Raw genomic sequence first — 12,406 nt, forward strand, 5'->3', positions numbered from 1 at the left:
TGGGAGAGAGGGGACAAGCGGAGAGAGGGAAAGATGGAATAAGGCGAGTGGTGGAGGGCAGAAATTTTGAGAGAGGAGGGCAGGCTGAGATTAAGGAAGAAGGTGGGATGGTGGTGGTGAAGGCCGGGATGTTTCAAACGTTGCTCACCTGATGTGTGAAGTTGCTTTTTTGCTCGCTCTGATTGTACAAAAAACCAAATGCTGTCAGGATGATCTGTTTTTGAAAAAAATGTCAAATACACCATACTGATTTAATTTCAATTTTCAGCATCAACCTCTTCATTTCCTCACATTTGCCTGGAAGTGGTCCGCTCGCTTCCACACCTTGACACATGGTTTTCAATGCGATGTGCTCATTTCTTACACCTCTGCCAAAACGTCAGCTCTGTTTATCTTTGTCCGGTGTGAGTGTTTACATGCATGTGTCTGTACACGTACATGGGCGTAACATGGGGATTCGAAAATGCATCGCCATCACTTTCATTAATAATGTGGAATGAGCCAATTGGGGTTTTGAAAATAAATGATCGGTGTTTTTATTAGCCATGTGCAACACCCTCACATCCAGCGCTACAGTACCCTGACCAACTTTGTGTGTTCTCCACTTCTTCTGTTTTCCAAAAAATCATTTAAAGTTTACTTACAGCATTTGTGCAACACACTTAACAGAAACCATCAACTAAGCTAGCGGTCGAGTTTCTGTCTTATATTGCCTCTTAACTTCCTGTCAGTATCTTGGGGGCACGTGAATTCTAATTTGTTTTTATCCCTTCCCTTCTCTCTTTCCTTTTCCTTTCCTCTCACTATTCATCCTGCATCGACCCTTATCTCCCTGTCTCTCTCCCTTCACTGTGCTTTCCCTGTTTTCCTCCACATACAGAACTCCTCCGTGCTCGTCAGGAGGCGCTGGCTGCAGCGGTGAGGAATCCAGTGGCCTTAGAAGCTCACCTGCCCTCGGCGGGCAGCTCCTCCTCATCCAGCCAGAGACGCAAGCAGGGTCTGCCTCAGCACCGGGACGCACATTACACCGACAGGTACGTTACGGACGCAAACACAGGCTTTGCTTGACTGTCAATAGGTCATAGGTAGCTATCCAAACTGCAACCATGCTCTGCTTGCAATACCAGTGTTATTAAACATTAATAAAGCCCAACACCCACATCTCTACACACAAACACACAAACAGAAGAAGGCCTGCTCGCATCCCTACACCACTGCACTTCTCTTCCAATTCTTCACACATTCCTAGTACAGGATCTGATGTAGTTTTTGGGCTTTTTCAATGAGTTGTATTGTATGTGTGTGTGTGTGTGTTTGTTTGTGTGTGTGTGTTTGTGTGTGTGTGTGTGTGTGTGTGTGTGTGTGTGTGTGTGTGTGTGTGTGTGTGTGTGCCTGTGACTACATGTGTTAGTGTGTGTCTCCAAATTCATGGCTAAACTAAGGATCCAATAACCTCTTGGCTACCACTGTGGAGCTGCACGCCTGCATCCCCGGCTCTTCCTCCCTCCTCTCCCCCCCAGCGCTGGCCCCTGCGCCTCCCAAACAAAGCCGGGGGCAGCGGGAGTGGGCGGGTAATTGCTTGTCGATTATTTATGTGGCGCGGGGAGAGGCGGGGGATCGATAATGGGCCGGCGGTGCGGCAGCAGGGGGGATGGAGGGCGTTTGTGTGTGTGTGTGCGTGTGTGTGTGTGTGTGTGTGTGTATGAGACAGTGAGAGACAGAGAGAGGGGGGTGGCGGGGTGAGGGGTAGGGGCGGGAATATGAGCAGGAAGCAGAACGGCCAGGCGCTGTGTGGTGCAGCTCTGGTAGGCTGTGGGTTTGTGTGTGTGTGTGTGTGTGTCAGTGTGTGTGTGTGTTTGTGTGTGTCAGTGTGTGCCTGTGTTTAGGCGAGGATGTGGGGGGGGGGGGGGGGGGGGGGGATTGTTCGTTTGTGTTTGTTCCATTTCTCAAGCTGGCCGTCTGCATGCGTGCTCATCTAGGCGGACTGAATCTGGGTTTGTTTGTGTGAATATGTCTCCTAATTTGTGCGTGTGTGGCCAGTGGTGCAGTGTGAATGTAGTCAGTGAGCTGTGGCCGTTCACCGACAGCACGCCGGGTAATTAGCCACACAGGATTGGTGCGAGTTAACCAGGCCTCAGCCATCCCTCTATCCATCATTCCATCCATCATTCCATCCATCCATCAATCCATCTCCACCTCACTCCCTCCCCCTCTACCGCCCCCTGCCTCCTCTTTAACCCTTTGACTCTCAAAATGATTGGGAGAAGAAGATTGGTTTTATGTCCAAACTATAGAATGCAAAGAAAAAGAAAAGGTAAAGAATTAGTGATACAAAAAATATGCTTTTTCTCACGTGCACATTCACCATAGGGCCAAAAGTCAAGAGACATATTCATAATCAGAGGTCATTTAGTCATGTTCTAGAGTAGGTCACTTACATTCAAGGAGATCTTAATGTAACTGCACGAAAAAATTTCTAGAACAGTTTGCAACTTTGAGTTCTTCTTGTGCTTCAATGTACAGTTTAATGTGCAAGAACACAACAAGCCTGGATAAATCCCGGACTCCATCCCACACGTTTGGGTACTGAATCGCAGACTGCGTGATTGGCCGTATTACCCTGTATCACTGATTGTGGTTTATAACAATACGGTGTTGTCCCAATCTCATGTGCTATACCCCCCCCCCTGATAAAACGAACAGAAAGTGCAAAAAAAGGGTAAAAAAGATGTGAGCGTGAAATGAGTCCAAAGTGAGGAGGAAATGAAAATTCAAGATAATTGGAGTGAAAACGTAAAAACGTACAGAATGAAAAGATGAGAGTGAGGAAGTGAGCTAGAGACAGATGCTCACCCCTCTCTAGCGCTCTCCATGGCTCACCTTTCCATCGACCCCTCATCATTGATTATCTGGGGCCCATTAGGGCCCATTGTTAAAAACAAATCATTAGGGCCGCTCGATGGGCTTAGAGCCTGGTGCTCCATTTGTCTGGCCTTAAATGGCACTAAGCTCACCGAGCATCTGCAAGGCAAATAGGGGAAGGATGGAGAAAAGTAAAGAGAAAGGGGGAGAGAGAGAGCGGAAGTTGAAAACATGGGAGGTTAAAATGGGGATGAAGAGGGGAGAGGGTGAGAGGACGAAATGACGGAGAGAGAGAGATGAACAAAAATAGGGAGTGAGGAGATGCACAGAGTGTGAGATAGCGGTAGGGAAAGAAGGGACGGAGAGAGAGAGAGAGAGATGGAGGGCGGGAGAGGGGGAGAGGGGGAGAGGAAGAGGGAATGAGCATGGAGGGAGCCTCATCCATTTTAATGAGCTTCCTGTGTAAATGTGTTCCTGCGGAGAAGGAGCCGAAGGCGGCCGCGCGGCGCTCCTAATCCCCCCACGCTCCCATCATTAAGGGCAGCCCTGTCGCACGCACGCACACGCATGCACGCCAGCCACACACACACACATTTACACACACACATGCGCACACACACATCGCTGTCGCCACTCTGACAGGTCGTCACACAACAGTGAATTCCCCAGGAGCCCCTGGCCTCACTGCAGGCGGAAGAAGAAGAGGAGAGAGAGAGAGCGAGAGAGAGAAAGAGAGAGAGAGAAGGAGAGCGAGAGAAGGAGAGAAAAAGAGAGAAGTGTGGGGGGGGGGGGGGGGGCTTCCTGTGATACAGTTTTTCATGATTATGAACCCACCTTGCATTTGTGAATCTGCCCATTTTCAGTCTCATGCAAAAACTAGGTGAGTGTTTTTGCCGAGTCTTTTTATAGCATGTTTGTGGTTTGCCAACAAAATGCAGAGATAGGGCAAAAAGAAAAACACACACAAGCACACACATGCACACAAATACACACACAGAGCCTAAGAGCAAAACAACTAATGTCTGCCACTCCTCCCTCAAAATTGCCTCCTATAAAAGGAGGAAAAGAGGGAGAGATGGAGGAAGGGAGTGTCAGACACAAACTCTCTCTCTCTCTCCCTCTCTCTCTCTCTCTCTCTCTCTCTCTCTCTCTCTCTCCCTCCCTCCGTCTCTCTCTCTCTCTCTCTCCCTCCCTCCGTCTCCCTCACTACCCATGATTAGGCCTAATTATGGTGGCGCAGACGCCTGGCAGCCCCAGTCATGCAGCTTTAATTGACCGTTATTCATCTGCGGGCTAACGCCAGGCAATGGTAGGCAATGTGTAAGGAGAGGGAAGAAAGAGATGGAATATCAGAAGAGAGAGAGGGGGGGGGGGGTGATGGGTGTTTGGCATGCGGGAGCCATTGCAGGGTGGATTTGAGTTTTGTGGGCGCCTCAGCGTAGCCTAGTGGAACTGTGCGTCGCGAGGCTAATTGCTAGCCCAGAGGGATTAGGCCAGGTGATTACACACTGGGCGGTGTAATTACATAAGCAGCGGCTAGCAGGGCCCCGGCTCGCGGCTCCGGGGTCACGCGCCGCAGCAAGATTAATTGGAGCTGCCACTGGAGTGCGAGGCACCGCCGGAGAGAGCGGTTATACGATTAGCATTAACATTTCAGCGGCGGAGGCGATCGATGAATGGTTTTCACCCCCTCCCCCTCTCAGTACTGGCTTCAAACCCCCCAACACACGCACACACCTCTCCGCACTCCAATGTGTGCCCTCCCTTTTGGCAATTCCTCCCTCTCTCTCTCCCTCCTTCTCCCTCGTCATTTAGTGAGGTGGGAGACATGCAGGCGCTAGCTAATTCGAACACGGTTGCAAAACAATATTTGCGGTTGCATGCGTCCCAGTGTTGGTTTTGATTTTGTTGTTTTCCTCAGCTTGTTTCCCATGTATGCTTTTGTGTGGTGGCAGTCGCACACAGCTGAGCTCCGGTTGGTGTGACAGCAGCAGCTCGCGGGGAGAAAAAAACAAGAGAGAGAGAGGGAGCAGGGGGAAGAGGAAGAGGTGTGGGTGGGAAGCTGGAGAGTGAACTCAGAAAGGCCCTGGAGACAGCTGTGGCTCGGGATGTCCGGCGAGCAGCATCATCGAGTCCAGATCCTCTGACCATGACGATTAGCAAAAAACTCAAAGAAAGAGGGATCGAAAGAGAGACGGGACTGAAGTGAGAAGAGAAGTGGGAGAGGAAGTGAAAGAGATGTAAAGAAGCTGGTATAAAGAGACGGGATGAAATGGAGTGATGAAGAGGGAGAAGAGAAATATGGAGAGGTGATAATTAAAGTGGAGGAAAAGAAAGACACGAACAATACAGATATTTAGAGGTCAAAGAGAAGTAGAGAGACCGGAGTAAAAAAAAAAAAAAAAAAGATGGGTTAGTCAGAACAAGAGATGCAGAGAGAGGGAGCAAGGTGAGAGGCGCCTTTCCCCCCTTAAGGAGGACAAAAGACGAAGCAAATAATGGAGAGGCCTTTTCAGAAGCAGACGTTGCAGGACGCTCCATCTTTTCACCGGCTTCAATGCGGCCAAGAGAGCGAGAGGGAGAGAGGGAGGGAAGCCGGGAGAAGGGCGTAAAAGGGGGAGAGAAGAGAGAGGAGGGATGAGTGTTAATTAGAAGGTCCTTCAGCCCATGGCCCCGGTCAAGACACAGGGGCCGCCCCAGCTGTCGGAGCATGACACACTGGCATTGTGCATTCAGCTCTCATTATGTGTGTGGCTCTAGAGTTGTGTGTATGTGTCTATCTGTGTATATATATTGTGTGTGTGTGTGGCGGCAGGGGAAGTGAAAGGCTGCAGTCCAGGGTACAGCTATGGCCAGCGGCGCTTGTTGTGGCGTGGCAAGACTGATGAGGCACTGGGGCGACACGGGGGTCTCTGGAGCTCCACTGATAAAAATACACTGCATACATTGGTGTGTGGCAGAGTGCGCACACTCACAACGACGGAGCGGAGACACACTTGGAAGGGAAACAAAATGATTAAAACTAGTCATTAAGCCATCATGCATTATACATACCTCCACTTTTCTTTTTTCCCCCCATTTTAACATATTCAGTAAAATCCAACTTTGGCCTAATGATGTCTTTGTGTATTTGTGTGTGCAGAGATCTGTCCCACCCGCCGCCCCTACTGTCGCCTCCCACGGCCCCTCACATCGCCTTAGGACCTCACCTGCGGCCTCCCTTCCTGGGCATGCCTTCTGCTCTTTGCCAGGCCCCTGGTGAGTTATCAGTGATGCCTCAGTTGAATAGCTAATACACATCCCAGCACCCAAAAAACATTTGGGATTTTTTGCTCACCAGTTTGTGTGTGTTTTCTTGTTTCTATCACAGGTTATGGTTTCCTCCAACCAGCTCAAGCTGAGATCTTTGCTCGGCAGCAGGAGATGTTTAGGAAGCAGAATCTGGCCAGGTGTGTGTGTCTGTGTTTTAATGTTTCAGGATGTGATGATTATAGAAGCCGTTTAAAATTTTAACTGTAACCACAGCAAACATTTTTGGAGATGTGGCTTTTTTGTCACATTAAAGTTCCACTTTTTAAATTGTTTCAAAAATAAAATTCTGGATATATTTAATTTTTAATAAACAGCAATTTACATTTAACCAATATTTAAATGTAGAAAAATAATGTACAATTTTAAACCGATGGCATGGGTGTTAAAGTCTCGATGTGTTTTTCTTCCTCAGACTTGAGATGTCAGCAGAGCTGCTGAGACAGAAAGAGTTGGAAAGTCTTCACCATCGACAGCAGCAGCAGCAGCGTCTTCTGGGCTCCGACTCGCTTGGAGCTCTACCTCATGGCCTGCCCCTTGACCACCCTGCCCTGCGGAGCCTCCACGACATCCCAGAGGGCCACCCTCTCCGCGAGGAACTGGCCCGCCGTTCAAACGCAATGCTGGTGCTTCGCCACGGGGCTTCCACGCCCCTTCTAGCACTCAGCCACCAGCAGCATCAACCAGGGGCGTCCTCCACACCCAAAGACACCCAGGCTCAGAGCTCCGCTGCTGGGCCAGACGCTGACTCCAGGAAGGCCCTACGCCGTGGCCCCCAGATACAGTTCCGTTCTGGGGACCACACAGGTGGAAGGGAGGACAGAGGAAGGGAGGGAGACAGGGAGGTGCAGGATGAGGAGATGAGGGACTCAGACAGCGAGACAGAGATGTACACAGAGAGGCGGGAGAGCGTCGCTGCCAAGTCAATGGTTAAACCCCGGGACAGAGAGAGGGATGGGGGTAAAGACACTGGAAGCAGGGGGGCATGTGACACTGCCAAGGAGCCTAGAGAGAGCTCAGGCAGGCTGAGCGCCCCCTGTAGCTCAGCAGGTACAGAGTCACCCAGTCGTCACCTCTTCACCCCTGCACTGGGCAAGGCTGACGTCAAGTACCACCTGCCACCTGGGTTCATGCCACCGCTGCCTGCTCTTCACGGCCAGTCGTTTCCCTTTGGGTTCCCCTACGCCAACCCTTACTTTCACACGGGTAAGATACTCCAACACATACACACACACACAAACAGAGAAACACACAGAGACACACACACACACGCACGGCTGAAAACTGACATGTGAAACCCATTAGTGTCGCCCTCTGTTTGCGTGTCTCCAGTGTGGAGACCTCTCCCTGTTAGGGGCCCTGCCTCTGACCCCGGTGTGACCCCCGTGCACACCACCAGCAGAACAGACACGTGGGCAGAGAAGAGGGAGGGGGGAGTCTGGGTGTTCACATATGAAACACACACACTTCTTGTTCATATCGCAATAACTGCAAACACAACACTCATACTTTCTGTTAACAACTTTAAACTCGATTTTTATCATTATATAAAGTCCCTCCCTGAACAGCTAAATGACAGAAATCAAATCTGGTCAATAGAGGTGGGCAAATGAGTGTGAGGATCTGATATTATCTCTTATATTATTGAACATTTCTTTGGTTAATGTTGGTCTGTGGAAAAATGCATCGTTTTAAACATTTTATGGAATTCATCTTTTTCCTTTTCAAATTCATTGTGGAAGCCTAAACCAGTTTCAGTGTCCAGTTTCTTTCTAAAGTGCAGTTCAAAATATTTTTCAAACCCAGTACTTGTGCTAAGCTGGCAATTTAGAATCAGAACAAAATGTGGAACAGAAGCAGGATCCTCGCTCTCAACAGCAGCTTTGTAGCCAGAGTTTACATTGACACATCATTTTCACCCACTGCTGCTCTTTCAGGCTCCGTGGGAGGTCTTTTCATGGATGGGGAGGACTCGGCCACGGCTAACCCCGCGGAGGACATCAGCAAGTGGAGTGTGGAGGACGTGTGCGGCTTCATAAGCAGCCTGGCCGGATGTGCTGAATACACACAGGTGAGTACGTGGACGGGTGCGAGGGAGGGAGGAGGGAGAGAGAGGGAGGAGGCGATGGAGGCCGGGGGCAGGCTGACTGTAGAACAATAGTGACCAAGATAAAGCATTTCCAGGCATCTCATTGTTGAGGGAAGAAACACTAAACCGAGCACAGCAGCAGTTTATTGTGAATGTGTGTGGCGACATGAATGGTCACATTCACAGCCGCAGCCATACCTGTGGGCTTTGTGTGAATGAAACGTGTATTTGTGTGCACAGTTGAATATTGTTCCAAAATGAAACATCCAGCTTTTGAGAAAGATACAATACTCACATGATGATGTGTTTAGTCATTAAGTCATTTAAAGTTGATGTAGTCGTTCTTGTTGTGGCGTTAAGAGAATCCTCACATTGAATTCAGTGTAGAGAAAACCAACTTTAATTCTTAACAATACATCTCAGTAGAAAATAGCTTTATCTTCAGAAATATTGTTTTCATGGAAGAACAGTGGAATTTGTCCCTATTATCTCCAACAGTAGTGCAGTGTCTGTTCTTATGGGCTGTTGGTTGGTGGTGATACTGGTTAGTTTTCTGAAACCTTAAAAGTGACCTGCAGCAAGTAACGACCGGCTGCAGGAGTCAGTCGCGATCGACCACGTCACTTGTCGCGGCCTGCAGATGGCTGTTTGATAAAGTTTAATATGAAAACGTATCATGTAACCAAAACGCCTGAAATTCAAAACCACAATTCCTTGTGGCCTTAACAATACACATGCCAAGTGCGAGGCCATTAAGATGAACGGTTCTCGAGATATACAAACCACATACAGACAGACACAGATTTCTGGATTTATTAAATAGATTAAGACTCAGGCCAGGAACCGATTTCTTTGGCCACTGTGGACAGAGAGGATTCGTTTATCAACAGAATCTCTATAGTAAAAGGTTGCAATCAAAATATTCAACCATCTTCCCCCCCCCCCTCTCAAAAAATGGAATGTAACATTTTGGAATAGGGTCACCGTTTTGTCGGTTGCGTGAGTGGATGTACAGGTTTGTGTTTCGAGTGTGTGTGTGTGTGTGTTGGGTCCTGTGGCTGAAGCGGCTGTGTCTTCGCCAGGTGTTTCGGGAGCAGGCCATTGATGGAGAGACATTGCCGCTGCTCACTGAGGAGCACCTGCTCAGCACCATGGGACTAAAGCTGGGGCCTGCGCTCAAGATCCGCTCACAGGTACACACACCACAGACCAGCGTGTGTGTGTTTGATCAAGTGGACTCTGTGTCTGAGTGTGTGTGTGTGTCTGTCCGTAGGACCAAGACAAACGTCTAGAGTAGCATAGCTTATTATTCCCTTAAACTAGCCTGCCCCACAGACTGCAGCCTGTTTCTGCTCTCTCTCTCTCTCTCTCTCTTTACCATAAAGTTTATAACATAAGTCTATTACGTGATACTCCACAGGATGTACTGACAGTCTTGCGGTCTCGTCTCCTCAGGTGGCGCGTCGTGTCGGCAGGCTCTTCTACATGACTGGATTCCCCCTGGCGTTCCCTTTCCCGCCTTCCGCCGCCCTGCGCCCCACAGACCGGGATCGGGACACCCCCCTGCCCCACCCTCTGACCCTGTCCCACCGACCCGCCTCCACCAGCAGCAGCTCCTCTCCCTACAGCGGTCCCACTCCAGCGTGCTCCTCCCCCAAGCAGGAAAACGGTAACAGCTCCACGGTGGCGGGAAGATACGAGGCCAAAACCCCTTCGTAGGTGCTAAGCTGCAGGGGTGAGGAGGGCGAACTCGACCACAGAGATGGACTCCTAGGTTCTCTTTACTAGACTCCCCCCCCCACCTTGGGAGCTTGATGCTGAATTTTATGGGAAAAACTTGGACTGGAATAAGAGGACAACTGGACAATATGAACCACAGCCGGCGAACCAATCAGTCTGAGTTTGTCTGCAGCGGCTGCAGTCGAGCAGAATCCAAAGAAACTGGGTTGGATGGGAGACACGTGAGGCGACAGAGGAACAGAGGAAGAGAAAAAGGAGGAAAAGGAGACAGCTGGTCACAGACAGCCTGCCAAAAAGAGGAGCGAAGCCCTGCCACAAATGCGACATTCTTGCAAGTCAGACAGTCAGACGCTAGCGGAAACTCTTCCTTCCTTCCTGGGCTGGAGGAAGCTCTGCTAACTCACTTTCTTTCTCTGGTCTGTATCTCTGCTCTCACCACAAGCCCTGCAGAGACCAGGAATTAAAAGGAGACGCCTCCCTTCTCTTTTCTCTCCCTCGCTTCCGGAAGCCAAACAGCAGCGTGGAGCCGTCTCTTTAGAGGCTGGAGTCACAGCATATATGCTAAGCAGTGACAGATCTGACTAGCTCCCTCTTTATCACTGCAACTATGCATTCCACTGTCCCAATACCAAAGATGACCGGATGTGTGGAATTGGAACCAGGTTTCACAGTGGGTCTGCTTTTTTCTTTTTTTTTTTGCATTAATAGTCTCAGAGAAAAGACTGGTCCAACAGGGGAATGCTAGGCCTGTGCCTCACATGATGGACTCTAGGTGGAGCTGTCATTTCCTGACATACAAAGACTTAAAATACCGTATGTCGGAGAAATGGAAAAGTGTGTACGGCTTATGTCATTGTACGCTTGTGTTGACTACTGTGGGAGGTAGGAAAAACATGCAAAATTGTACAGAATCATGCTTAAGATGAAAATATCCTGAAGGTTACATACGTGGTACTTTTACTTTTTGTTAAATGTAGTTGCACGAAATAAGGTTTTCTTTACTGAAAAATGTGACTTGCTGAACTTTGGTGGTACTTATGTTCATACTTTTGTTCTGCCATTTTTTTTTAAGTGTAATATTAAAAGACGCTCCAATCTTGAATGCTACTTCAGCATATAAATGAGGAAAAAAATATTTATAGGACTTTTGATGTAGTAGATAAAGCAGATTATGATATGTATTATAATTAGCCCTTCAGATGGATTCCAAAGATACTTTTACTTGGTTCTCTCTTGGTTGCAGGGAAAAGAAAGGCACAAAAGCTCTTAATGCAAATGTTTTGATTTTGTTATGGATTTTTTTTTTTTTTTTTTTTAAACCAACACAAGCAATGAATTAAAAATGGTCTCTAGATTTCCCTTCAAATGTTTTGTCTTCATCCTATTTTTCTATTCACCACACGGGTGAAATAAATCCTAAAGAAATTCCCCTGTTTTCTCCTTTCTGTCATTTGTGTGCATGTGTCAGAAAAGCGTCTATGTGCCCTTTCCTCCTCAGGTGTTTTGTGGTTCTTCTGTAAAAAGCGTGCAGGAGGGAGTATATGTGGTCTTTTGAAGGGGAGGTGAACCACGGGGGGCGCAGTTCAGGTCAACACCAGCCGTCAGAGTGTGAGGTTCAGCTACAGGCCAAGGCCTCCCTGCCTGTGGGGATAAACCCGACCCTCCTAAAACACCCACAAGCAGGAGCAGAACCAGGAAGTGCCCCCGATCAAACTCCCCTTCCTCCCCCAAGAAGTTACACTGAGGCTTTATGTTCTGCTTCTACAGCCCCTCGCTTTAGGCTGGACATCTGAAAACGACTGCTGAGGAAATGTGGCAAAACTAATTAAAAAAACTTAAATCCTAATTTGTGGAGTTGAAGTTCTACTCCCCTGCCTCTGCCGTGTGGTGTACACCGGTGAACATGTGATAGTTGTTAACCCAAAAGGCCAGGATCCCCTTTAGTTCAGGGTGAAAGCTGCAGTAAAGCTGAGAATAGGGATAAGTTAGCGTCGGAAAGCCGTGTCTGAGCATGTGAATACACAGACAGAAAAGACAGTGGTCGGGAGAGAGGGGCGGGGGTTTGAGGAGCTGGCACAGAAACAGACCAGCCTGTGTTGCTGCTCTACCACCTGGGCAGAGAATCTTGGCACCGCATCAGACACCACCCTGCCAGCCTGGCACAGCACTGCTGCCTCGGGGCTCAACACCCGTCTCTCTGTACCCCTCTTCTTGGCCGGCCCAGCCTGGCTCAGCCTAGCTCGGCTCGGCTCGGCGCTCTCTCCAAATAGCCTGTCCTCACAAAGCCTGAGGGTGCCTACAGGTGTGCACATGTACGCAGGACACAAATGACTAATTGCAGGTGCACTTGTGCATCAACATGCACGTACATGCTTCAATTAGTTAGAAACTAAGGAAAGACAAAAA

At 48.9% G+C, this 12,406-nt stretch overlaps 1 protein-coding gene across 1 annotated transcript in view; it reads left to right on the plus strand.

Annotated features, from left to right (window-relative positions):
- Nucleotides 1–11,428, plus strand: part of samd11 (sterile alpha motif domain containing 11) — a 50,617-nt gene extending 39,189 nt beyond the window's left edge. Inside the window, exons 7-13 of the mRNA XM_053423891.1 lie at nt 881–1,034; nt 6,005–6,120; nt 6,233–6,311; nt 6,587–7,377; nt 8,109–8,242; nt 9,343–9,453; nt 9,716–11,428. Coding sequence (XP_053279866.1) covers nt 881–1,034; nt 6,005–6,120; nt 6,233–6,311; nt 6,587–7,377; nt 8,109–8,242; nt 9,343–9,453; nt 9,716–9,979 — 1,649 coding nt within the window. The 3' untranslated portion in view covers nt 9,980–11,428. The remainder of the gene's footprint in view (nt 1–880; nt 1,035–6,004; nt 6,121–6,232; nt 6,312–6,586; nt 7,378–8,108; nt 8,243–9,342; nt 9,454–9,715) is intronic.
- The last annotated feature ends 978 nt before the right edge of the window (nt 11,429–12,406 follow it).

This window comes from Pleuronectes platessa, chromosome 6 (assembly GCF_947347685.1).
Source record: "Pleuronectes platessa chromosome 6, fPlePla1.1, whole genome shotgun sequence".
NCBI lineage: Eukaryota > Metazoa > Chordata > Actinopteri > Pleuronectiformes > Pleuronectidae > Pleuronectes > Pleuronectes platessa.